At 49.2% G+C, this 27,846-nt stretch overlaps 2 protein-coding genes across 2 annotated transcripts in view; one reads left to right on the top strand and one right to left on the bottom strand.

The window, feature by feature from the left end:
* The window catches only part of LOC144166789 (alpha-N-acetylgalactosaminide alpha-2,6-sialyltransferase 6-like), a 138,399-nt gene that overhangs the window by 44,564 nt on the left and 65,989 nt on the right, over positions 1-27,846 (top strand). The window lies entirely within an intron of this gene.
* On the bottom strand, positions 20,540-23,984 carry LOC144166786 (glycerophosphocholine phosphodiesterase GPCPD1-like). Its single transcript, XM_077696273.1, has one exon. The coding sequence runs from the start codon at positions 23,838-23,840 to the stop codon at positions 21,873-21,875; it is 1,968 nt and encodes a 655-aa protein (XP_077552399.1). The 5' UTR covers positions 23,841-23,984; the 3' UTR covers positions 20,540-21,872.

The following is a 27,846-nucleotide window of genomic DNA, read 5'->3' as shown; positions in this document are numbered from 1 at the left end:
CTTCAAGCATAGAAAGTTAAGTATATAAGAATGTTACAGGATATTGCAGAAGGGACAAAAATGTAGAATGTGTGAAAACATGGGTGAGTAGAAAAAAAAATGCCCGAATGCATAGTCGCAACTAAGTAGAGTCCCTTGTTTGAACTAGCAAGAGTTGCATCTCGATGTTGCAGTCAGACAGACGAACCCGTTTTTTTCGTCAATACTTCGTTGGTAATGTTATAAGCCATTTCACGGAAGAGTTCGAGGGCACTGAAGTGTTGTACTTGCGGAAAAGTTGTTTCAGCCACTCGAAGTTCTTCATCTGCGACAGCGGGTAGTCAGATGGTACCAGCAGGTACCGCGACAGCACATCCTGTGCCGCGGCTGGGAGGGTCTGCTGCCCAAAGGAAAAGAAATCCTCGGGCGCGGACGAGGTGGCAAAATCTGCGCTGGATGGCTTGGTCACAGCAGCCAGGTCTGTCTTTATGTCGTTGGCCGCCTTGTTTTGCATGGGATTCAGGATCCATGATAGCTAAAATCTTAAGATTAAGCAACTGGCCACAACGAGCGGTCGCTTTACTTTGACGGGTCCAAACCTGCAAAACCGAACCATTGTTGGTGACCCGGTGACCCTGCAATCCCGGTGACCCTTCGAATGACCTCACAGTGAGCGCAACTCCCCCGACAACAACGCATCCGCGCCTCGCGCGCACTAATGCGGCATTACCCCTGACAATATACGGTGGTTTGATGATGATGATGATGATTAGTGAATTTCCCTTTGAATCGGGGCGTCGGTTGTCAGCAACCGAATTGCCTGTTTTATTACGCTTACTTGCCCTACTCCCACCTAAACTAATACATTTGCTTCCTGCCTCCCATCTCCCCCTCTCCCCTGTTTTAAACTCATCGCTCCCACCCCCCTTTTTTCTCCTCTCGCTGTTCTAAATTCTCATCCGTATAATTACTCCGCCTGCGTACCCATCCCTTCCCTACTTTTCCTCCACCACCACTCCAGTCTCCTCTACCTCACCTCTATGGCCTTGAAATTGAGGTTCCCCCTCGCGCCAAATCCCAAAGCGTCGTTTCCCCGTCGTTCCCCCCTCACCCCGCGGCGGTCGTATCTCTGTGCAGCCCCTGACAATATGGTCTGTAGTTTGCCGATCACTGCCGCAGCATGCACATGTTTCATCCTGCTGCCTGTAGCTACCCGTGTATGCCCGCGTTCTCAGGCACCCCGCCCGTGCCTCGAAGGGCAATGCACTGTCTCTCGTATTGCCATAGAATCCCTCCTTCTTAATTTCCAGTTTCTCTGTCCTATAAGTCTCTAGGTTTTTTTTCGCTTCCATTATCTGTACTCACTTTGTCGTCTCTGCTGCCTTTGCCTGCTTTTTAACTGTTGTGTAAACCCCCCTTTCCCCTACCGACTTTCCGTACCTCTTGGTCAGCTGCCTGGTCCTCTGTCTCCAGCGCGGGTTCACGCTCCTCATATTTATTTATTTATTTATTTATTTATTTATTGTTTATCTATTTTTATTTATTTATTTATTGTTTATCTATTTTTATTTATTTATTTATTTATTTATTTATTTATTTATTTATTTATTTATTTATTTATTTATTTATTTATTTATTTGAAATACTGCTAGTCTCTTTTGACACCAGAGCAGGTGGGCATACATAAACAGACATAGACAATAACCGTAGAACCGGTGGGTATACATGAATAAACACGGATCATAACAGTAAGGATACTCGGTACATAACATAACAGTGGTGAATAAACATTCTTTAGGCTGATAAAAAGGAAACTGCAGGTTTTGTTTATACAGCCAGGTGTTCTTTGCCGATAAGAAAATGGAAGTTTGCGACAGATATTTTAAAAAAAATTTGGTCCAACAGATCTGAAAATTGTACGTGTCTGAATGTAGCACTTTATTTACATCCAAGTAACGAATATCGAGCATGCGTGTAGAACAGGTTATATAAAATCAGAAAAACAGCAGGAAGAACACGTTACAGAAATCAAGCATAAAGCACGAATAAACAGTCCAGAGTCGCCGCAAAAGGATACTTTGCAACACGCGATGCAGGCATACAAAGGCGTAAGGTGTTGTACATTGTGCAGTGTACTGCAGCGTAACGTGAATGGTAACTGGTTAAAAGATTTCCAACTATTTGATGTTTTCCTATTAGGGGCTACTATTTGCGATTCTTAGTAAAAATTAAGATAATGAATTCGTGTTAGTGGTAGACGGGCTTAAGCGGATCCATTCTCTAATGGCTAGTGGAAAAAATGAATGCTTAAAGGTATCGGTATGACAGGAATATTCGACTAAATTGCGCGGGTGCTTTTGCCTTGTTTGCCTGGTTTCGGGGAGGCGGATGTACTTATATGCGTCGATTTTATAGTGATTGTGCAAGAGTTGAAACAAGTACTTTAGTCGCCCTTGTTGCGTTCTAAATTCAAGTGTAGAAAGCCCCAAATCAGTTAACATATTAGAAGGTGAGTCCGTACGCATTTACTTATTGCATATAAATCTGACGGCTTGCCTCTGAACCCTTTCCAGTTTTGTAATGCTGGTAGCAGTATACGGGAACCACACGGTTTTGGCGTATTCTAGTACTGGCCTTATGTATGTGGTGTATAAGCAGGGAGTTTAGTTGATTTTGGCGCAAGCCGCAAACATCTTCGAATATAAAACACCTTGCGCAAGGCAGAGGATGTAATGTTTGCGATGTGCGAGTCCCATTTAAGATCATATGTTAGAATAACCCCTAAATATTAGTGTTCATTTACTTTGACCAATTTCGTGCAATTGATGTGGTAAGAGAAATCAATGGGGTTATTTTTTCATTGTTATTGTCATACACAGTTTTTTTTTCAGGTTATTACTCATTTGCCATTTGTTGCACCAATTGGGAAGCTGATTTAGAGAATGAGTGAGCACGATATGGTCTCTAGGACTATTGATTTCCTGGTAGATAGTACAATAATTAGCGAAAAGTTTGATGTTACATGCAATTTTTGTCTTGATGTCATTAATAAAGATAAGGAAAAGAAGCGGACCAAGCACGGAGCCCTAAGGGACCCCTGACGTGACAGGTTTGCTTTCTGATGGCACGTGTTGAAAGATCACAAATTGAGAACGGTCATGTAGGAAATCTTCAATACAACTTGTTAAATTTCGCGTTCCAATAATACTTTTTAGGTTTGCGATTAGTTTGCTGTGGCACCCGAGTCGAATGCTTTAGAACAGTCGAGCAGTATGAGGTCTGTTTGTGTGCGGTTGTTGATAAAAAGAGCAAGGTCATGTACAACTTCTGTGAGCTGCGTTATTGTTGACAGTCCACTTCTAAAGCCGCGTTGGCTAGGAGATAAGGTTCTTTTAGCTTCTAGGAGCAATGGTAGATGTTTTAGGATGATATGTTCGAGTATTTTACATGATGTACTAGTGAGGGATATGGGCCTGGAGTTAGAAGGGTCTGTGCTGTCGCCTGCTTTAGGTATCGGCGTTATCTTCGCTTTTTTCCAGTCATCGGGAAGCTTTGGTGATGAAATGGATTTACGGTAAACTAGTCCTAAATACCTGCTAAACCATTTTGCATACCGCCTGAGAAATTCGTTTGGAATGTCGTCTGGCCCGCAAGCTTTTTTTGGTTCAACGTTCAGCAAGAGGTTCAGAATTCCCTCATCAGTGATAATTAATGGGTCCATTGTAACACTGTCTACAGATGGGATGTCTGGAGTTTTTCCGTTATCTTTTGTGAAGACTGAGTGAAAAAAATTGTTGTAGAGATTAGCTTCAGTTTTTTTTTCTTTTTTCTTCTGGCGAAAAATCTGGGGTGTCAGTTTCTGGGGGGCGGATATGTTTCCAGAATCTACCCGGGGTATTTTTTATGAAGGAAAGAAGCGTTTGTTTGAACTAGTATTGCTTTGCTTCTTTTGATTTGGATTTGAAGTTTTCTATTGCACGTGTCAGGGTAGACGAGTTGGAAGAGTTTGCGCCATTTTTCGTTAAAGATTTACGTACTATTTTTAGTTTTCGTTTACCATGTATGACTTCTCGTGTAATCCATAGATTGTGTCTGCGTGGTCGTGTCGGTCGTAAAGGAATACAGCTATTTATGCAGTGCGAAACAATCTTTTTAAATTGAAGCCAGAGTGTATTAGCATTTGTGTAGGACCTGCCAGCCGAGCCTGAGAATTCCGGGAATTCATGCGCCAGGCGTGTTAGTATGCAACCGTCATCGGCTAGCTTAAAGTCCGCTACTGGGGTTCCAGTAGATCGCATACGAAAGTGATGCTTGAGCGTAAGCCTGCAAATGAACATTTTGTGCTTCGAGATCCCCTCTACGACGTCAGTCTGGTCTTCGTCGATTTCAAATTGAGGGCTGAGGAATGTTAGGTCTAGGATACTTGATGTTCCTTGCACACGAGTGGGTTGCTGTATGACCTGGCGGAAGTTAAGATTTAACATGAAATCAATGAGTGCGCTTGATCCAGATGATGTGTAACACATGTTACTCAAATTTATATCTGGGAGGTTAAAGTCACCCATAACGATGATTCTGCAACCACGGGCGTGATCTTGAAGGAAATCGTGTACATTTGTTATGCACTCGCTGTCGGAAGAGGGGCTTCGATAGACACAGCCGGACACTAGTGTCATGCTGTTACAGAATATCTTGCAAAAAATTGCCTCAGTATCAGTAACTGCCGGAAGAATGGTGTACGAAATAGGCCGTCGAATCAGCAATGCCACGCCTCCCCCACGGGATGGCCTATCTTTTCGGATAATCGCGTAGTTTGGTGGCACTACGCGCGCGGTGTCGTCGCTCCTTTATAGGCGTCCCATCAGGGGGAAGTTGAAAAGGGTGTCGCTTTGCCGACGATCGTCCGTTCTGTTGCCGGAGGCACCGGGGGTGCCGACCGGAAAATGGCGGCGGGTGAGACCGGGAAGCAGCGGCCGAGGACGCGCGGTGCCAGCGAAAGACGGGAAAGCGTCCGTCCCCGTACCGTCCGACGAGGCCACGAGGAGAAACGGGGCGAACACAAGCACGAGAATGCTTGCGGGCGCCTGCATAGCGAAGAGGAGGGGGTTAGACGACCTTGTCGTGGCGAAGCCACCGAGCCCGGGTACTTAAACAGGTACTTAATACAGGTACCTAAACACCCTCGCGGGACATTTTTGGTCCTCCATGTCACGAAGTCGCTCCTGAAACTTTCTCTTGCTCTGCGCCTCCCTCGCCTCGAAAAACGACCAGCCCATATCCCCCTGTACCGCGTCATTTGTAGTTTTGCTGTGGGCCCCTAGGGCCAATCTGCCCACCGCCCTCTGGTTTACCTCCAGGCCCGCTTGGGTCTCTCGTTTCATGCACAGAACCGAAATTCCGAAAGTTAATCCTGGTACCATGACTCCTTTCCAGACTCCCCTTACCACCTCGTATTTGCTGTATCCCCAGAGGGCTCTACGCTTCAGTATAGCCGCGTTCCGTCTTCCTTTAGTCTTAAAGTGAGCCTCATGCGCGTGCGTGTAATCTTCGTCGTCGTTCAACCATACTCCTTGTACTCTTTCACCAATGGTATTTCTACTTGTTGCACTGATACTGTTTCGTGCTCCGCGCCGTCGTTAAATACCATGATCACCGATTTTTCTCTGCTAAAGGATAGCCCTAGGTGCGTCGCTTCTTCACCGCATATATCCATCAAGCCCTGCATGCTTATCCGGTTGTCCGCCATCAACAATAGGTCGTCTGCATACATTAGTCCCGGAACCCGTTGTTCCACTACCTGCCCGTTTTTCATGTATGATAAGTCGAACCCCAGCGTACTGACTTCTAGGTACCTGCAGCGCCTAGGTACACACGGTACACACGGAAACGCTAGATCTCCTTTAAAATAAACCCCTTTTCCCACGCCAAGAGACGTTTTGTGTAAAGGAGTGCCGCTCCTGACATACAGTTACCCCCGATTTCTGTTATGTAGTTCCCGTAACTGACACACCATTTAAGTAGCGCTGGCAGTTCTGTGAAAAAAGCATGCACACCAATAGAAATAAAGTGCAGCTAAAGATCTTGTTTATTATTTTAGAGAGTAGCCGTGCATTTTATTGTTGTTTAGAAAAAATAAATGGGTAATTTCACATATTTGTATTAAACAGCAACGTTGTAGTGCTTTTTTAGCCTACCGTATTTACCCGATTCTAACGCGCACTTTTTTTTCCGGAAAAATAGGCCGAAAAATCGCATGCGCGTTAGAATCGGATACGAAACCGAAACTGCCCAAACAGTAGAAATTTCGTCCCACACATCGCCATCGCCATCTCAGGATGGCGCCAGAGCTTTCAGCCACGATTTTTCCATAGAGTTAATACATAGGCAGCATACATAGGAAGCATAGGAAACATAGGAAGCATAGGCGCCTAGGCTTTTGTATCGGCGTTCACACAAATCGTCAAATTGTTCCACTTGCGCGCTTGATAACAGCAATGTCAGCAGCGGATCTCACGCGTTCAAAACGAGCGGTTGGATGAAGCGTGTGCCTCTGGAGAAGCTCGTGGGATGGGCGTGCGAGGCGTGGGCCACGATCCCATCGACCATGGTTGAACGTTCGTTCAGAAGTGTGGCATTGCGAACGCGCTTGACGGAACCAAGGACGAGATGTTGTGGGCAGTGGAGAGCGACGAGGAGTGAGATGAGTGAGATTACTTCGGGAAATAAATCGTCCGTTTCTCTCGCATTTGTTTTTCTTACTCACAAAGTTCCGTGCGCGTTACAATCGGAGATGCAAGTTTTTAAATGCAGAGCATTTCACTAACTCACGATGTCACCCGCGTTGACGTCCGTAGTCCGCACCGTCGTTGTCCGCACCCCTCCCCCTACACTATATAAAAAAAATACTATCCGGCGCCTGGTTTCGATCCCTCGACCCTGCGGGCGGAACGCAATGTACATGGTGCTCTACCCACTGCGCCACAAAGCCGACACAGAATGGGAGGCCACGAACGCGCCTTATATCCTTGACTCATTCAAACTACGTCAAGAAGCTGCTGATGCGCTCGCATAGCGCTCTCTCGCCGCGGTCGGTTCGCGCTTAAACCACATATGTCGTTCGGGCGCGCTCTGGTCGCTAACATCTGTGGCGTGATCGTGACGTCAACATCACGCGTTCGTGTGGTGGCGCGATTTCGGCGCTATAACACTCTCTCGCGAGGGGCATTGGATTGGATCCGATTGGATTGGCTTGGCTTGGCTTGGCTTGGATTGGTTTGGATTTGGATTGGATTAAAGTGGATTGTGTTGGATTGTGTTGCGTCATAGCCGCGCCACGTTGCGTCATAGCCGCTCCACGTTGCGTCATAGCCGCGGCAGGGGGTTCACGGCACGTTTCACGTTTCACCATCGACTTCATCGACAATGTCTACGCTGGAAGAGAAGAGCGGAAATGCTCTGCATTTGATCGTGCCCCTCGCGAGGGGGATGTTTAGAACGGGGGGGACTTTGCGAGTGCCGTGTAGACAAAAGGTGGCGTCACCTCCAGAAGTACTCATTTGCGCTCTTAGGAATCGAATGGAATACTACTGCGTACACATGGCGATCCCGATGAAAACATTGATGAGTAGGAGGAGTGGCGTTACACTACGCGGCTGATAGGTAGGCAGTGCAGCCACGTGAAAAAAAAAAAGAGGCTGATGACGCTATGGCGTTCGTGCAAGCACCATGACAGAGCCCGCGCAGGCTGAGCGAACACACAGATCATTTTGTCGTCTGAGAATGGGACGACAGGGCTACGCTTAACTGTCTTCATCGTCGTATTCTGATTTCCTACTATACATACTATTGTAAAATTCAACAAGCGCAACCAGTATAGACGTAGTGGCCCTCTTTCCGATGCCGCCGGTAGCATGTTATCCCGATCGCCGTGGAACAATGAGCGTTATGACGACCGATATCCTTAAGGGCGTTATAACGAGGACCACTCACTCCGTCAAATGTTCACTACAAGACATTGGCACCACATTCCGTGTCATTGCAGCGCTGTGGCATAGAGTTCACAAGTTAAAAGAGCGAATGAATTCAACCAGAAGTGACATCACTTCTTCAAGTCGTAGAACCCGTGTCGCCACTTGTACATCTCCCCTCCCTGCCTGGCGACCCATCGCAAAGCAGGATACCGAGGACACCAATCGGGATATCCCTGCACGCGTTGCAGGATGTGTGGTATGCCGCTAGAGCGGTTTGTCCCTGTCTCTCCTCCGCACTTGTTTTGTTACTCTCATAAAGCCCCTAGAATAATAATGTACTGGGGACGTCCCTGTGACAGGCGGGCTGGCTGCCTGCAGTGTCACAGCAAGGAGGGGTGTGCATTTCAGTCTATCACCTGGCAGCGGCAAGAACCCTGCTCATGGTGCGCCACCCCGAATCGCCAGCTGGAGAACAGGGGGATTTGCATCGGTTGTGGGAGTCGCCGCCCGAAACGGCTGCCCGCCACAGATGCTAGCCCCCTCTCCCAGGGGACGCCACCCCCCGAACCGCAGCGGCTCAGTGGCTGCATGGCGCGCGCAGCTGCTGGGGCCGAAATCGGGGACCGGCCACCCGGCTGCGGCAAGGGCGAAATTCACCCATTACTGGGTCAATGCATGCGCGCTCGTGTGCTCGTGCTTGTAGTGCACGTTAAAGACCCCACCATGCATGTTGGTGGTGAAATTGCGGAGGCACCGACCGCCCAGTGCGGCAATTGTAACCAATTAGGCAAAATTCCAGTTTGGGGACGCTGGGTACTTCGATTCGGCAAAATTTTTTCGGTTTTTTGCCTGGAAAATCGGGTGCGCGTTAGAATCGGGAGCGCGTTAGAATCGGGTAAGTACGGTATGTTCCGTGCCTAATCTGGCAACAGTGGGCAGATGTTTACAAAAATACATTACGATTTGGCTTGTTTGGTGCAATGAACGATTTATAAAAGTATTATGAAATCGCATTTGGTCTCATTAAGTTCTGAGAAGCTTATGACTTCCAAGCGCCTGCATACGAGGCCGCTCCGCTAGCTGCTCATTTTCGTCCAGGTAAAGAGATAGGCGGACACCCCTTACGGAAAATGCCCGCTGCGTTAAAGGAGATTCTCCTTTGTCGTGTGTTACCGAGGCGAACGCCGTTTCGGTAGCAGTCCTTCTCTGAAAAGGCCTTTTAAGCGCCCGTGTGTCAGGAGTATTAGCCAACCTTCCTCCGGCAGGGAACATATCTATCGGCCAGACGCGCATCCCGGCCTCCCCAGACAAACGAAGAAAGGTGAAGATAATTCTCGCGGCTGTGCTATTCACCCGTCGAACGCTGCGTAAGCTCAACCAGCATGAAAGCAAGCACAAGCTGCGGCCTGCTGCATGGTTCTTCTTTTCTTCTGTCTTTGACCTTGGAGGAAGCACGTTCCGCTTAATGGCGGGCAAATTAGCCATTAGCCAACTTGTAGGAAGAGAAACATAGTAGAGACTTGTGGATTTTGTACTGGAGCCTTGGCATGAAAAACAGCCAAATCCTAGCGAGGTAACGTTTGCAGGGGGAACGCCGTTCCTGCCGTTCCTTTAAAAACCTAATGAGTTACCGTTACAGTTCCACCGGGCCTTAATGGAACGGTGGCGTTCCTCCATTCTTCCTAAAAGGAACTAGTTCCAGGAACGCCGTTCGTACGACACTGCATGTACCAAGCCACAATGAAGTAAGATGGGTGTATTATGAGCCAACACTACAAGAACTTTCATAAGTGTTTTAACTGCACGTTCGTATTCAAGAGATGCCGTTAAGCGGAACTAGGGGCCCCAATGGAATCACCCGTGTCACGCTTATTAACGGTGGGTTTGGTCGACGGCCGCAGATCGCACGAACAATATTCAGTGACGTCGTAGCGAAATCGTCTGAAAGCCGCTGGGGAGTCGCCACTCGTTCGTATGTTTATTATTTGGTCGATTATCTCGATCATTTCAAGTTTGCCATACAATTGCCATACAATTGCCATACAAAAACAGATCATCTTATTTTTTCAGAAAAATATGAAAAAATCGAAGGAAAGACGATTCCGCGCATATCTATAATAAATTCGACAAACTTCTTAAAAGGACACTAAAGTAAGTAGGTCAAGCTCTCGTTTTTGCTTTCACTGCGTCGTCGTCATCATCATCATCATCATCAGCAGCAGCAGCAGCCTATCTACGCCCACTGCAGGGCAAAGGCCTCTCCCATTAATCTCCAATTACCCCGGTCCTGCGCCAGCTGCGACCAATTTATCCCCGCAAACTTCTTGATCTCATCTGCCCATCTAACTTTCTGCGGTCCCCTGCAACGGTTGCCTTCTCTAGGGATCCCCTCTGTTACCCTTAATGACCAACGGTTACCTTGCCTTCGCATTACATGCCCTGCCCACGTCCATTTCTTCTTTTTAATTTCTACTAATATGTCTTTAACACCAGTTTGCTCCCTGACCCACTCCGCTCTCTTCTTGTCCCTTAATGTTATCATCTTCAGTTCCATTGCCCGCTGAGTCGTTCTCAATTTAAGTTGAACCCTCTTAGTGAGCCTCCAAGTTTCTGCCCCGTAGGTGAGTACCGGTAAGATGCAGCTGTCATACACTTTCGTCTTCAGCGACAATGGTAGGCTGCTATTCATTATCTGAGAATGTCTGCCATATGCACCCCACCCCATTCTGATCCTTCTAATTATCTCTGCCTCGTGGTTGGGATCTGGGGTCACAACTTGGCCTAAGTAGATATATTTAGGGTTGTTCGTTTTCGGGTAAAACCCGATTTTACCCGATTCTTGCACCCCGAACAAGTTTCAGGAGAATCGGGTTAAACCCGATTTCTCCCCGAATAAACCTCCCTGTAGCGATCTGCACAATCGTGAGTTGACGGTCTGCCGTTCTCTCCTGGCGCCCCGCTCACAAACAAACGGGTGCATTTCACCCTGCTGCTTGGAGAGTAGCGCTGCAGTTTTTATCCACGCTTTCTAGACAGGTCGCCGTGAGGGCGTACATGCACCCCCCCCCCCCCTAAAAAAATGCTTGCAGAAGAAAGTGGGAAACACGTTTGAGGCCGGCCACGCTTTGAGTACATTGTGAACAAATTTAGGGTGAAAGAAAAGCAAAGAAATCTGCCCCTTTGCCCACTGCAGATTAGTCTCGGGTATGTGCACCTGCTTCCAAGAATTTCACGCGGAAGGGACGGGTGACCAGTCGGTGGGGGAGAGATTGAGCGACGAAGACGTTTTGTGTACAGGTTTTTTTACCAGCGTGGGTTCCAACCCGCATTATTATCGCTATTCTTCAGCCAGCCTCCGTCACGGTGACTTAGACGCGCTCGTCGGTCGGCCCTGCTGAGAGCCGTGCGTGGTGTCCTTCCTCCCCCGCGCATCACGCAGCTGGTGATATCTCCTTTCGAATGGCCACAAAAGCAGGGAAAGAAGCCACTGCACTCAAAATCCTGTTTTGACAGGAGCAGCAAAATTCTGGGAATTGTGGTATTGCTCTTTTTCGAAGAACTTTTAAAAAGGGTCACGTTTTTTAGTGGGTGGGGATAAAGACGAACGAGAAGAGAATGTGAACAAAACGCGATCCAAGGTTGGTCTCTTAGGTTTTCTTCCAGTTTTTCTGTGACGAAGTGAATCAGGCTTCTGATTGGTGCGAACTCTAACCAACGAGACGCATATCGCCATCCTCACTTAGCATTACCAGGCGCGTCTTGTGAGCGCAAAGCCACCGTCGCGGACATAAGGCGGCACCGGAAACTTCAGCGTGGAGATGGGAAGAAAACGAAAGACACTGGATGACTGGTGTAAAGAACATGAAGATCTCCAGATCGCAACGAAAGACAGTGAAGGCACCCGCACGTTAGTGTGCAAATATTGCAACACCGAGATGGTCACCGATCCAGCGAAGAAGCCCTACGACCGAATTCGTGAGCATCTAATGTCATCTCGTCATAAGAAGTTCAAGACGGCTTCCAAGGAAGCTGAGACTGCGGGAACGTCTCAGCAGACGCTTTTTGATATGTCCTGTAGACAGCGTGCGAAAGAAACTGAAGCGGACGGCGTTATCCATGACTTTGTTCGTGCCCTAGCGTACAGCGGAATAAGCATGCACCAGGCGGACGGACCGCTGGGAGACTTCGCACGCAAATACTGCAAGGCCGCGAAGACCATGCCAACAGGACAAAGACTTCGGCTGAAATACCTGAAAGAAGCTTTTGACAAGGACATGGAGAAAATCCGCGATGATATGCGAGATGTGAAAGTGAGCGTCATCGTCGATGAATCCCCAGACATCACTGGTGTGCCTACCATCAACACTCTCCTGTGCTACTATAGCCAGAAAAACGTGAAGAAGCACGTTGTTCTGGTCGACGTCGACAGGGTAAATGCATCGAACAGTTACACGGTGGCCAGCGCAGTTAGCAAGGCGCTCCTGACGGTTGGCAAGACGTGGAAAGACGTTGTGGCAGTAGCCACAGACTCAGCGGAGTACATGCGAAAGATGGTTCGAGAAATCTGTCAGGCTGAAGGGATCCAAATCTTGCATGTGAAAGATATAGCACACCTTATTCATGTGAGTGTTGACCATGCCATTTCTTTACCATGCATGTCTGATGTTCGATCCGTAGTGATCAAGTTTGGAGCGTTATTTAAGCACGCTAACAAGCTTTACCAAAAGTACACTGAAATTTGTTCTTCTAATGGCCTCTTTGGACCTGACATTAAGAAGCCACCTTCTGTTGTCCCGAATCGATGGCAAAGCTTCTACAAGGCACTTGTGGTAGTCGTAGAAATGTGGAGCTCGTTAACAGAACTTGCTGAAAGCTCGCATGATAGCAGCAAAGCGGAAGCTATTCGAGGGATACTTTCTGAAAAAGAAGTTGTTTATGCGAAGGCAATCTTGATGAGAGATGCACTCGGCCCACTTTTGGAAGCCCAGAAAACGCTTGAAAGTGGGAAGCTTTTGATGCCCAGCTTTGATCACCTGGTAAACGTGAAGCTGCAGCAGATTGTCGGGGAGCTTTCGGCGATGATCGGTAAAAGCGATCAGGCCAAAGCTGTTTTGTCTATGTTACCCAAGCGCAGCGCTAATTTAGTAAAAACATGTTCTGAAGAGTTCTGCACGAAACTCGCCACAAAATGGCGCTGCACTCTTGGACGGAACGTCTCAGAAAAAGAGGAAAACCAGCTAACTTTGTGGAAGTTGGGAGCCGTCCTTGATCCGTTTCAGAAGCGTCTGCTGGGGCAGTCATTTGAGAACTACCGACCTCTGTTCATGTCCGTAACCGACAATGTAGATTCCCTTAACGACGAGTTCAACCAGTATTTGCTGGAAGCGAGCCCCACAAACCCAGCTGTCGAACTAATCGAGTATTGGCATGACTCTACTTCTCGCTACCCAAGGCTTGCAAAAGCTGCACTGACATTGTTGTGCCTAGCTAATGGTAGCTGTGATGTGGAGAGAACTTTCTCCCAGCTGAGATATGTTCAACGACCGGACAGATCTCGAATGGAGACTGACATGTTGCGCATGCAGATGATAATGTATGTCAACAAGGACGTGTAAAAAATCGATGACCACATTTTCGAGAATAAAATGTATAATTTCTAAGAGTCAATGTTTACTGATTCATTCATTTTCAAACACCACTGATTCATTTTCAAACAAACACAAAATTTCGGGTAGTATACTGTATTTGCTATAATACTCTGGTGTCTGTCCCAATTACCAGCTTGAAACACCAAATTTAACGTGTTATACTTAAAAAGCCCGTGATACGTTTTGATAAGCTCAGTGTAAGTTCTGATAAGTACAACCGTATATTTAACCCGAAAAAACCCGAAGTAAGGAATGGTTTCGCAAAAAACCCGATTTTTCCCCGAATATCAGTTTGAAAAATACCGCCCGATTTTTACCCCCCGAATTTGAAAAAATATAAAACCCGAAAACGAACAACCCTAGATATATTCGCTTACCACTTCCACTGCCTCGCCACCTATCTCAAACTGCCGTGCTGTCCCGAGGTTATTGATCATTACTTTGGTTTTCTGCATATTATTTTTCAGGCCCACGGTTCTACTCTGTTGGGCCAGTGCGGAAAGCATGCTTTGCAATTCGTCCCCCTAGTTACTTAGCAAGGCAACGTCATCAGCAAATCTGAGGTTACTGAGGTATTTTCCATTAACCCGTACTCCCACCTGTTCCCAATCCATGCAACGTTCTGAATACTTGTAAACATGCTGTGAATAACATTGGGGAGATTGTCTCCTTGTCTGACGCCCTTCCTTATAGGTATTTTACTGCTCTCCTTATTGAGGTTGATGGTAGCTGTGGACCCACTGCTGTGGTTGCACTGCGTAGACTGGCTCAAATGAACACACTTTACATCGTTTATCCGGTCGATGAGGCGGTACTTATTTTATAAAGCCTGAAGGAAGACGAACTATCATGCGCGGTTTGCGGCGGCTACACCATTTAACCGCAGTGGCGTTAGGTAAATGTGCTACGTGATTGGACGATGTCCAAGACTAGCATTCAAACAAGTTTCGACTTCAGTTCTGTAAAACAACATGCTTGACATCCGATGTTGTTGTTGGATGGGCATTCTCGCTATCTCAATAATCGCCCTACCGTGCTTGTGTCACGTTACCGGCTGTAAAATGCCTCAGATACGCCTACCAGGACGGCTTGGAATCGTAGCGAGTAAGCCGAGGCCTACGCAGTGGATGAACGCCCTCCGCGTCACCGCAGACGCTCAAGTACCGTGCGCTTTCCCCCCATCTTTGGAGCTTGCCGCCTCACTCATGCCTGTATCGTAAAAACCGTGTTCGCACGAGAGCAAGGGTCTGCTGATTCTGGCCGGTGCCCACGGCCCACAAGCTGTCGGTACTTATGGCAACAGTACGCTAACGAGAACTCGCTATAGCGTGTCAGGATCAGTCTGTGTGCGTTCTGCGAACTCCCTCGTTGAGCAATGAATGTTACGGCCCAAAAATGGTGAATGTTTATATAGAAAACATCAGCCGACAACGAAGAAATGAACTTACAAAAAAAGTATCTACCCGCGGGGATTCGAACTAGCTACTTGCAAAACAACATAAGTATCGTTCCAGACCACTCGGCCACGAACCAGCGCTGCCGGTGTTGAAAATGTATAAGGTATAAAATGTATAACCACTTTAAAATTTTATTTAGTTTTAGCATTTCAAGCTGCTTAGATGACTTTCTGTTTTATAGCGCTCGTGCAGTAAGCGTCCCACAAATTTCCACAATATCTCACGTCTAGCAATTGCATTTCTTGGACAGCAAAGTGTTTGCAGATGTGAGGTCGTGCTGCTGATCGATGTGTTTGTCCACCCAGCGCACAAAAGTGCTTCCTGCGCCCTAGGTTTCCGCTGTACGGTAAAATTTTCAGTTGATTTTATTTCCTTAGTGTCTATATTAACTTCGCTTACTCTTCTCCCGCCTTCAATTGGCCTTAGAGTTTCCCACTAGCTAGCGTACCAGTCAGCGAAACGTCGCATGTGCGCTTGTGCAGCGCTTGTGTAGAGTGACCTGGACTGGGAGCTTGGTACAGTGCACAAACTAGCAAACTAAAGAAAGGCACATTCTTCCATTCACCAACGTGTCGTGACTTAGTTTTAACTGAGGGAACGAATTGCGACGACCCGTCGCCGGATGGCGGCTGCATGGCCGGCAGACTAAACACTGGGCCGACTAACTCTGTCGGAAGGTCGGTGAGCCGTGCAGTAGTGCAGTCAAGCCAAGCAATTTTTTCTTTACGTCACACGAAAACGCCACAGAATATGGGTGACGATGCAGAGAGGAAGACAGCATCTGCGAGTTCGTTGATTTTTCTACTAAATAAATACGTGTAAACGCACCTAGAATGGTCGAAAGAACGGTCGAATTGTAGAACGGTCAAATTTTATAGTCCGGAGTCCCTAGGGACTCCATACTACAATTTGCGCTAGTGATCCCGCAATGTTTACAAATCACTTCAGTGTCCTTATACGGCGAAAGCCTTAGATTTCTTGGCAAACGTGAAAAGTGAAGGTAGTTTCCCGTGACAACACGCATGAAATTAAATTACGGCTGCTGTAAAAATATTAAAATAAAATATAAAAGAAACCTATCCGGATTTGAATGAGATTTGAACCCGGGTCACCAAGAGCCGCAATCAAGTGTGGTCAATGCGGCACTAACCTTGTGTCGTGCCAGGATTGAACAAGAATTGTCCGGATGTGTGCTGCATGACCAGTGAACGTGACGTCACAGCAAACACTATGCAGCAGTGAAGAAGTCTTTGATAATCGCAGCGCCTTACCGCTGCTGCCAGACGGCACGAAAAAAGACTGTCGAGGCAGCGCTGGCTTGACTGGTGCGCCTCTCTAGGCCCATCTTCCTCAACGGCGTCTGTCTGGCGCACGTTTCGCGCCATGGAATCGGGCAGTCGCCCTCCGGATGCAGCTGCCAGCGCTTGTATTGCGTCAAACAAGGATCCGGCACAATTCGCCCCCGACGTTGCTCGGGCCTTGTTTCCTGCATTTGATGTTGCCCCAGTGGCCATGCCGTCTCCGTTCCCCCTGCCGAACGATGTTGGATTACGGCCTACTCATGAAGCCGTTTTGGGAATTCAGGCACCGTTCACAGTGGCTGAATTCCTGGCAGCGATCGATCACGCTAAACAGCGGACTGCTCCGGGTCCCGACGGCATAGCTTACGAGGTGTACAAGAACATCGACGACCCAGCCCTCGTGCCGCTTTTGGACTCGGTTAATCAGGTGTGGCTCTCCGGTCAACTACCTGACTCTTGGCTTCAGGCGGATATTGTTCCCATTCCAAAGCCCGGGAAGCCACCACATGTACTTCAGAACTTGCGCCCCATCGCCCTGACATCGACGCTGTGCAAGTTGTTAGAGCGAATGCTTGCAACACGGCTTCAGTGGTGGCTTGATACCTTCCAATGGTATCACCCGGCGCAAATTGGATTCAGGCCCTATCTCGGTACTGAGGATGGGTTGGAATACCTCTCATCTATGGTTTTAGTTGGAGGCCGATGCCGCCGTGTGAGATCTGTGCTCGCCATGGACATATGCAAGGCCTATGACAACGTTAGTCACGCTGCCATCCTACAAGTTCTCAATGGCCTCCACCTTCCAGACAAAGTCTGCGATTTCGTCCGATACTTCCTTCAACACCGTTCTTTTTCCATCCGCATCAACGGAGCAAGTTTCGGTCACTTTACACCAGTCCGAGGCGTACCACAAGGGTCTGTTCTGTCTCCGCTTCTTTTCAACATCGTCATGTTGCCGCTAGCTTGGCACCTTGCTTCAATCCGAGATCTATATTTCCTCATGTACGCGGATGACATTACGGTGTGGTCAGTGCATCCAGACCTGTCACGACAAGCCGAGTGCCTCCAGCAAGCACTAACAGACTGCCAGAGGTGGTGCGAGTACGCGGGCCTCACTCTCTCGCCAGAGAAGACTGCTTTACTTCCCGTGGCCAACGCTTGGGGCCGCCGCCTCCTTGCTGTGTCTCCCATTTCACTGCAACTGAATGGGAACGACATCCCCACGGTTGACCGTCTTCGGGTCCTAGGACTAGAAATATCGTCATCAGGGTCAGCAGCTCAGTGGCTACGATCTGCTCGACAGAAAGCCGGACAGATGCTCCACCTCGTTCGCCGCATCTCGCAGAAGTCTGGCGGGGCCTGCTGGACGATTGCCCGTCTCCTAGTGCGTGCCGTACTACAGCCACGGCTTGTGTATCAGGCACAGTTCCAGCACATGACGCAAGCGGACTGGGCCCGGCTTGAGGCCATCAACAGGGCCGCCATGCGCACCATTACTGGCCTCCCTCGCATAACACCAATTCCACCGCTACAAGCCGAAGCCCAGCTAAACACGCTTGATGAACTGATTCATCAGCGTCGTTCCGCACGCCTGCTGAAACGTGGGCTGGTTCCAGAGGCGGCAGCTCTGGCCGCGTACATGGGCCAGCCGCCGAATACGATGCCAGCCTTTTCCGTCGCAAGGCCGCCCTGGCTCTACCATCAGGTGACGGACAACAAGCCTCTGGCGAGGCTACATGTCCGAACCTCTGGCCTTCATCAACCTCCGGATACAGCCCTACTTCATGTCAGTCACCGGGCGCCTGCTACGCGGCCACGAGTCATGCAGGCTTTTGTGGACGCCGGGGCACAGGACTCCCTCGTAACCACAGCCTTGGCTTGTCCTTCTCACCCAATCTTAAACCAGAGCTGCGCCTACGAGACCCTCCGACCTCTACCAAGCCTGTTGGCAGAACTTACTGCTATTCGGGATTGTCTCCAAGCACTTGCATCGACGGTAACTACCGGCATGAAACTGGAAATTTACACGGACTCAACGACAGCGATACGTGATTTACGTCGCGTTGCGCGTAGCACCAGCATGTCGGCACGTATTCACGCGATCCTGGACACATACCCATGCCCTGTGCGTGTTTTGTGGGTTCGCCGGGACATGCTTCCTGCCCATATAGCAGCGGATCGCGCCTGTCGCCGTATAGACCTTTCACGGCCGCTACCACTTCTTTCAGTGTCCACCCTAGAAGAACTGCTGGTGGAGAAAGAGAGCCTCCGCCGCGCCACGCGTGCTTTACTTCCACCGCGTGGAACTGACCTCCCCAGTGGGCTCGCTCGCTGGGAGGAGGTGCTGCTGCGGAGGCTTCGAGTTGGGGTGGCCTTATCCCCAGCAGTGACCCACGCTTGGCCTGCCCGCTATCATTCACCGTTTGCGGACACCTGTCCCTTTTGTACGGTCCCTGCGTCCGAGGCCGACACGAGCCACCTTCTGTGGACCTGCCCTGCCCTGCAAACATCTCGCCTGCAACACCTCCGAGGCACAGGGCTCCATCCTGGGAGACCCCCTGATCTACAGCGGTGGATCTGGGGCCCGCAGTACCGGTCTCTGCTTACGTTTCTGCGTGACACAAATGTGATGTTGTATATTTAATTGTTATGCCGCAAGGCAAACTCTCGCAAAAAAAAAAAAAAAAAAAAAATCACTTAAAAGGCTAAAGTGGCCGATGATTATTTTTTCCCATTTACATTCAAAATACTTAATACAATTGTTCTATGCTGCATCACAAAAGTCCCATCAGAGCTTCCGCTATCAAAATCGGTGCACGATTTTACATCAAATCATTGATTTAAGAAATGTTTTCCTTACTGAAGATTCGTCATATCACAACTAATTTCGCCTTAAAGGGACAGACATCCGATTTTTGTGGAGTATATTTTTTTTATCCCCCAATCGAGCAGGAAATTCGACACGTCCCGTGGAACTGAAAAGGCCTCCGTCAACTCCGGGCCCGACACTCACAACGAAGTGGCGTAATATGAATCCTGGAAGACGCCCACGAATCCCAGTCATGCCAAGGAGACATTTCTCTCCCTGAGGGAGTTCGCAAAAGAACCAGGCGTATCCCGAAGACTTTAGGGCCTGCAGGAGCCCTGGACCCCCTTGCCAATGCCGCCTGTATAAACATTGCCTAACGAGTGAGCGAAAAATGGCCGAACAGCCACTCTCCCGTTGCTCTCTCCTACCCTTCCACGCTCCGTAGCCTTCCAGCGTGCTTTCGTGTCCGTCGGCCAGCGCCTCGTCTCGGAAACTATGCAAAATAGTTGACAGTTTGTTTAGCGTTTCCCAGGAGGCGCTCCTACGCCTTCCTGTTTTTCACCATGCCTGTCTGTCGTGGTCTGTCGCTGATGAAACCGCCTTCGCCACGAAGCAAAACCACTTGCGCTGCCGCAGGCTGATGCCGGCTTTACGCGCTAATCTACTTGGATCACAGGCCCCGAAATTTTCTGAGTGGGGCATCCCCCCTCTGTCCCCTACGCATTCCGGTCTTGTTTTGTCACCGCTGGTCGCACTCCGCATCGGTACGCACTTCTAAAATTGAGGACTGTACTGTAGAAGCGCGCGGACAGCGTACGTGGCGGGACTCTCAGCTGCTTATCCTTTTTTTCTGTAATCTTGTGAAATTTTGCAAGCGCATGATACTATTGGAAAGTAATGGTAGAAGTGAGCACCTGAACAAAAAATGTGCACGCAATTTTTTCTTCTCTAAATACTCCAGACAGAAAAAATATCAGTAAAATAATGGCTGCCATATCCGAAAATATCGTTTTTCTGTTAGCTACATGTCTGGCCGACAATAAATACGTTCTTACACTATTTCAGTCCGCCTCCGTCAGTTATCTTTAAAAAAATGCAGCAAGTATGAAGCGAGCGACACATTGAACGAGATCCCCAGTGCGCTCCAGAGTTATCGCCCCGTCGCGCCTAAGATGTGAGCGAAACGGCCCTTGAAGCCCAATAGGCAAGCTGACAGACACGTCATAGAAGGGGGTGCAGCGTTCGCGACTCGCGAGCTGTAACGTAAGGCGAGATGTCCGCCGGCACGCGCCGCATAGTGGATAAGTGCCTGAACTAAGCGTCCCTACCCACGGCCTCCGCGATCGGCAGCCGATCGCGGAGGCCATGCCCTACCCTTCCCATTGAAAAGCGCGCGACGCGTTAGGCAATGTTTATACAGGCGGCGTTGCCTTTGCAAACAACTACCTCCTTTCTTAGGCCGCCTCTTTGTCCAATAAAAATTTATAAGTACACATACTTAATCAACCTGCAGTTTCGGCAGAATAAAACGTCTTTACAACTACAGTCACCGCAAAGAGCGTGCAGAGGCAGCGCAGGGGTGACGCATTAAGCCCTTTTTTGACGGGTTACGTTAGCACCGACGGCAGATTTTCGCAGAACGAGCCACTTGAATCGAGCATGAGTCGCTCGTGGCTCGAATCTCACCAGGGAAGGTTGTACCTGATATTCGGTGTAGCTGTTGATCAGTGACTCGAGCCATGTCTCGTAATGAAAAGTGCTTGAAGGTCTGGCCTAGCACGCGTGGTGTAGCACGCCAGTACGCCAACAAGGGGTAAGTGCAGCAGGCGTGCAATGCAGCGAGGGGAGCCAAATGCCAGAAGTTGGGTGCTACTGCAAGGGTATCGTTTCCCGAATCCCGCATGGGAACTTGATATAGCAGTACATAACCTCTTCACAAGTACCACTAACTACACCATAAGGCTTCTGCATTCAAGCCACATAAGCCTACTGAAGTACCCCAAGGAATGTTTCCCGCAAAGTTGTGACAGCTACCTCGGCCGGGACCTCGCGCGTTTGTTTTCCATCTCCACAATACAAATTTAAAAATAGAAATTTATTTTTATTATATATCGCCAAGAACACAGAACAGTGTATACGCTGGCAGCGTAAGAAACTAATTTAGCACTCTTTGTTCTTTCCTCAATGCTCATCTTCGCCACACGCGTGTGTTCTGAGTACCGACAAGGGGTGGTATACCAGAAATAAACCAACACTGGCCCAAACGTAATTGCCGGAAAAAGTTTGGCTAACGATTCCTAAGAAATTTCCATCCCATAATAAGAGCCTTGCTTCGCCTGCGACGCGTGCGTGTTGGTTGGTGAGGAGGTGTTGTTGCATGATCCACCAGAAGCCTCCACGTCGACACTGGTGGGATGGAAGCAGGTCCCAAGAAGATGTTGGTGGCATACATTTGGTGGCGCTCCGTGCTGCAAAATGTACGTGGCGTAATAGCGAAAGTTCCACAAATTGAACAGCACCAGGACTACCGCCACAAGCGGTGTCACACACCCGATTGTCGCAATGAACCCGCAAAAGACCGTTCATTTCCAACGCTACGGGCGTATTTCAATAACGAGGCGCGCTCTTCAGTCAGGCTACCAAGAAAACTGGAAAAAAGCACCAAAAGCACCCCGCACCAAAAGACGAGGAGGCAAACACTCTTGCGGCTAGGAGCTCCCCACGCTGCGCTGGGCCGCCGATGTCGCACTGTTCACGGGCAGGGTCACCCTGGAACAGCTCTTGCTTGCCGCCTGCAGGAGAGTTTCACTCGAACCGGAGCATATGTGGAACATACTCTCATGCTCGGGAGTGCGCGTTATCAGCGTGTCCAGCTTGTCGTAGATGACACCGTCGACGCCCTTGTCTTTGAGGTTGGCGATGGTCTCGGCGTTATTGTTGTCTTCGCCCCAGCAGAAGAGGATCAGCTTGTGCTGCTTGACAAAGGCGACGAGGCTCGGGTGGCGCCGAAGCTCCTCCGTGTGCACGTTGATTCCCATGATATGAATGGAAAGGGCGAAGTAGGTGGCCATGCGGATGCTGGAGGTACGGGTGTCCAGGTATGGTGGGTACTTGTCCGTCTGACCCTGGGTGAGAAACAGTAGGGGGTACTTGTTCTGCTTGAGGCGAAGCATGGTGCATATATCCGGATGGAAGCAGGAGAGGATGATGTAGCGCTCGCCGCTGTAGTCCAGCAGCGTGCGCAGGATCACGTCCACATACTGGTTCATGTCGAAGTTCAGGTCCACCTCCCACGTGCCGTCCCGAAACTGCATGGGACACTTGATCTCGACGTTGAAGCCGACTGATGGCTCCACGGCCTCGAGGACGTGCTGCAGGGTGGGAAAGGGCTGGTTGTCTTCGAGGTCGTCCTCGTGGAAGTCGTACTGATCGTTCCTATGTCCCGCCGGCGACAGCTTCAGTTGCTGGAGCTGAGCCATAGTCAGGTCTTTCACGGCCAGCTGGAGCTTTTCCTCCTCCTGCAGCGGAGACTTGCGCTTCTTCATGCAGATGCAAATGTGGTAATCATGGTAGACGACCGGGACCATGTCCTTGGAGAGCTGCACGTCAAGCTCCACCATGTCCGCCCCGTGCTTTGCCGCGTAGTTGAACGAGGCCACGGTGTTCTCCAAGACGTTCTCAACCTTGTCTGTGCGCCGCGCATTTCCCGAGCCCCTGTGGCCCACATCCAGCCCTCGGCTAGTCTTCCTCCAGAACTTGGAATAGGTCTCTCGGCAGTTGCAAACGTAGCCCGCTAGGGGCCTGACGATCAGGTACGACACCTGCAGCTGTCCCACAGGCTGGCGCTGGTTGCCGGTGATGGGCACGGTGCAGGTTCCAAAAGTCCCCTTCATATTGCTCGGCAGGATGTAGCTGAGGCCGATGTGCTCAGGAATGCCCCCCTCCTTCGTCACCGGGTGCACGTAGAAGTCCACCATGTAAGCAGTGTGCGAGGGATCGATAACCTGTGCTTGAAAGATGACGAAGTCGTCGGGAAGGTAAATATTTCCAAACTGGCTCTGCTTCTTGAACACACAGTCGCCTTCTTTCATGACAGCTATTTCAATGACCGGCCATTTGACACACTCAAAATCCGAGATGTTGCTGTGATGTTCGCTCTCTTCCCCAAGTTTCGTCGCGTCGCTGTGTCGGGCGGAGAGGTCCATGGGCGTCACGCGGTAAGAGATGGGCTGGGACTTGTACTTGCTTCTCCACATCACTACCGCGCCGTCCGACATCTTCAGGTGCACCACAGACTCCGCCGTGAGCCAGCCAGGTTCCACCTTGTCTTCACCGTCGTAGTTGCCGAACACGTCGACGGCGGCATCCCGGCCAATGGTTATCTCGTTGACTCTGAGCGAGCGTGGCTCCAAGGCTGTTTCCCATCTCCGCACGATGATGTGGCCGTTCTCGAGCACTACGCCTACCAGGTAACGAAACTCCAGCGTCTTGTCCACCGGCACACGCACCTGGACGCTCCACACTTTCGTGGCGGGGTCTTCGAGGTGCATTTGAAGAGCGCGCGTCACCTGCCATTCGCCAAGCTCTGCGCTGCTGCCACACACGAAGACCGTCTCGCCGGGAACGGTGTCTGCTCGCACCCGTAGGTTCAGCACCCGCCCCGAGCTGGCCTCCATCTTCGTCCTCGGAGCAGCCGCGGCGGCAGCGCAGTCCGCCGAGGATGCAGAGCGGCGATAAGTGCACGCGAAAGTGCCGCAGCGGCACGAGACAAGCAGCTGATCGGCCGGCGTTGCCAAAACGAACGCAGCCCCCTGCCTGCGACCCGCTGACGTGGGACGCAGCTATCGGCCCGCTTACGTCACCGCCTCATCCGAGGTTGTGAGTTGCGCGATTCGTCGCCGCCGGAACACTCCCCCGAAGCGGAGGCTCGGAGACGGTTGGCAGCGATTCTTCTGGCTTATCTTTTTTTGTTGTTGGAGAGGGGGAAGTTGCAGCGTGGGCCGTTGTCTCGGTGCCAATGCACGGTACAATTTTATCCCAAGCATACTGGGCGCGAACAAAAAAAAAAAAAAAAAAAAAAGCAATTCCACACAATACAAAAAATGGGATGCCGAGCAAAAGTCTGGGGTTGCGAATCGTATTACGGCAGCACCGTGGAGGAAGGCGATACGTAACCCCCGGTGTGCGCAATGGTAGAAAGAAAGCATTGGGCAATATCAGACACGATACTGCCGCGTGACGACCGTAAACCGCGTTGTAACCATTTAATTAGAAAGGAAAGGGACGTTAGCCTCTCAATAAAGTGGCCATGAAAACGAAATATGACATTGTTCAATTAGAAGAAATCGCCTTTAATAGCTCCCTCAGCTCTATCCTAGCCATAATATAATCGATAACAAACGAAAGCATTACTGAAAAACTTCCATGTACCAAGCCACAGTGAAATAAGATGGGCGTGTTATGAGCCTTTTATGACAAAATTCTAAAAGAATTTTCATCAATAATTGTAACTTCACGCTCGTATTCAAGTGATGCGCCAATAAACGGAACTAGGGGTCCCACTGCAATCGCCCGTGTCATGTTTGTTGGCGGTGGGTTTGGTTGACGGCCGCTGATCGCACGAACAATAATCTTTCTGTGACGTCTTAGAAAAATCGCCTGAAAGCTGCCGGGGAGTCGCCACTCGTTCGTATGTCTATTATTTGGTCGATTATCTGGATCATTTGAAGTTTGCCATACAATTGGGCTGATTGTTATTGGGACGAAGTAGTCCACTGATCGAAAGAAATTTGTGTCTCCATGGCTCCTCTAACGTGTAGAGCAGCCCACGAAAAAACACAGATTAGCCAACCTATTCCGTTAAACGTTACGATCCAAAGAAAAAAACGACGGGCATAATAGTAGTTTGCGATTTAAGCGCTCTTCGCGTGCCATGTGGTTACACAACGGAGGCAGCCAAGGGTAAAAACGTATCGTTAGAGCGCAACAAAAGAATGGGACGCATTTTAAGCGCTCCGACAGGCAGAAGTACGAACGGGGAACGACGTAACGGAAAGCGCGGACGAAGGCTAATAGACGGCACGACTCCGCCAATACGTCGAGTACTGCGCATAAACGGTGCCTATGCAAGTTTTCATAAAATTATTAGGGGAGTGAAAAAAAAAACAGCTGTTCTTTCATGTTTTTTTTCTTTCAGAAAAATATCAGAAATTGAAAAAAGATGATTCCCAACAGATCTATAACAAATTTGACATGCGTCTTAAGGCTAAAGCCTTAGGTGTCTTTTCAAGAGCGAAAAGTGAGCCTAGTTGCCGGCGACTACACGCATGAAATTAAATTACGGCTGCCTCTAAAAAATAAGTAAATAAAATATAAAAGAAACCTATTCGGGTTCGAATGGGATGTGAACGCGGGTCGCCAAGCGCCGCAGCGAAGTGTCGTAACTACAGCACTAACCATGTACCGTGTTTTTTTGTTTTCCACATGGAAAACTATTGCACTACATTGTAGGAAACGATAGTTACAATACTTATTTACAACTATGTACACACACAAATCAGTTGGTTACGCACACATACAAATGAGTTGATTACAAGCTGAAAAACAAAACTAAACACAATTGACAAATATGTACACGTTTACAACGGGGGCAACATTGAACAAATAACAAGGAGGGGATACCAATCAGGGCGAAAATCATTTTGGTCATAGACGTTTTAAGATTAATAATCATATGGCAGAAGTGTGCTATGGAAGAAACCATAGACTCAGCGTGCCTATCCAGCATTCGCGTTTTCCATAAACTATGCAGAGCGATTAGAAAAAAAAAAAAAACAATCAGATGCCAGGATGGAGCAAGAATTGTCCGGATGCGTGCGGCACGACCGGTGAACGTGACGTCACAGCAAACACGATGCAGCAGTGAAGAAGTCTTTGATAATCCCTGGATTGCGCCTTCACATCACACAAGAGACTAAAGTGCCCGATAACGTTTTTCTCTTAACATTGAAAAGAGTATAATTGTTACGTGCTGCATTACAAAAGTCCCAGCACAGCTTCCGCTCTCAGCATGTGCGCGATTTCACGTCAAATCATTGATTTCAGAAAGAGTTTTCCTAAGTTAAGATTGGTCATATCACAACGAATTTCCCCGGAGAACCTCTGTCTGTTTTTTTTCCAGTGTTATCCTGGTTGAAAAAAAAAAAACGAAAAAAAGAACCCTCTTTTTTCTTAATGCTTTTTTTTTCAACTGCTCACATCTCTACTCAGAAAGCCGAGCTGCAATACGCGGACGTCAGATTCCTACAGATGTGGGCAGAAAAATGCAGCCCACGTGAGCACACAAAAACACAGCACGTTCCTCAGGAGGCAAAGAGAGCGTCTGGATGAAGACATGGAAGACTTCGCGAACCAGCTCCCGCGTCAACACATAACATGAGACTTGCGAACTTACAGAACATCATATGTAGTTGTCGCAAACATACCCTCCGCGCTGGTGCAGTGGCTAAGGCTTTGTTCTGCTGAGCCCGAAGTCGTGGGTTAGATTCCCGGCCGCGGCGGCCGCGGCGGCCGCTTTTCTGATGGAGGCGAAAAGCAAAAACGCCCGTGTGTACGAGATTTCGGCGCACGTTAAAGATCCCCAGGTGGTCAAAATTAATCCGGAGCCCTCCACTACTGCGCGCCTCATCGCCTGCGTTGCGTCGGCGCGTTAAACCCCACAATCAATCAATCAGCTTTGTTTTACAGGCCAAGGTTACATAAAGGTTTTTTACGTTATGAGTCCGCATGATCATGAACGGTCAAAAGTTCAGCTGCCATGGCATGTCTTCATCACAGGATTCCCAAGAGTTTCGTCGCCTAGGTTGCTGAAGGCTGTTTTTTTCGAAGTTGGCCTTGATAGCGGTAGCCAAGTCATTTCTGAAAAAGATCAAATGTAGCGGTACCCGTGAGAATGACGCCCCTCTTCGCTAAAGCCTCGTGGCTTGTTCAAGGAGGGGCGCGCACCATCAAAAATGTAGCCAACAGGCAGCGAGTACTGGTAATCTTTTCTGCTCCTCGCAAGTTGGCTAGCTTGTGCTCCAAGATCCTCAAAGGTTCAAACAAGGCCACAGCATGCCAAAAGAAGCATGCTACACCATTTGTACGTTGTGCAACTGGAGTTCCCTGCTCTATACCACTCACTTGCGGGAAGGTATAGTACGTATTGACCCATTGACCCAACGGCCCGGCCGGCCGTTGGGTGAATGACCGCTGGAGGGAGCACCAGCTATCAATGAAAAACAAAACCGCTTCGCACTTTTCACACCATTGTTTTACCTACATGTGAAGACGAACCATGTCAGCCGCTGAATACAACTAAAGTGCTGGGCAGAAGTCGGGAAGAAGTCTCCCGCGATCTCATACGGGCCTTTTTTTATTCGCAAGAACCGTGAAAATTGATTGATTGATTGATTGATTGATTGATTGATTGATTGATTGATTGTAGGGGATTAACGCGCCGACGCCACGCAGGCGATGAGGCGCGCCGTAGTGGAGGGCTCCGGATTAATTTTGACCACCTGAGCATCTTTAACGTGCGCCGAAATCTCGTACACACGGGCGTTGTTGCTTTTCGCCTCCATCAGAAAAGCGGCCGCCGCGGCCGGGAATCGAACCCGCGACCTCGTGCTCAGCAGCGCTACG

The sequence above is a fragment of the Haemaphysalis longicornis genome, unplaced genomic scaffold (genome assembly GCF_048455015.1).
Source record: "Haemaphysalis longicornis isolate Haplotype H1 unplaced genomic scaffold, Haemaphysalis longicornis Haplotype H1 scaffold_19, whole genome shotgun sequence".
Taxonomy (NCBI): domain Eukaryota; kingdom Metazoa; phylum Arthropoda; class Arachnida; order Ixodida; family Ixodidae; genus Haemaphysalis; species Haemaphysalis longicornis.
This window is presented reverse-complemented; position numbering and strand designations above follow the sequence as displayed.

Coding starts and splice junctions, on each gene's coding strand:
- LOC144166786 (XM_077696273.1), bottom strand. CDS start 23,840: ATGGAGGCCAGCTCGGGGCGGGTGCTGAACCTACGGGTGCGAGCAGAC.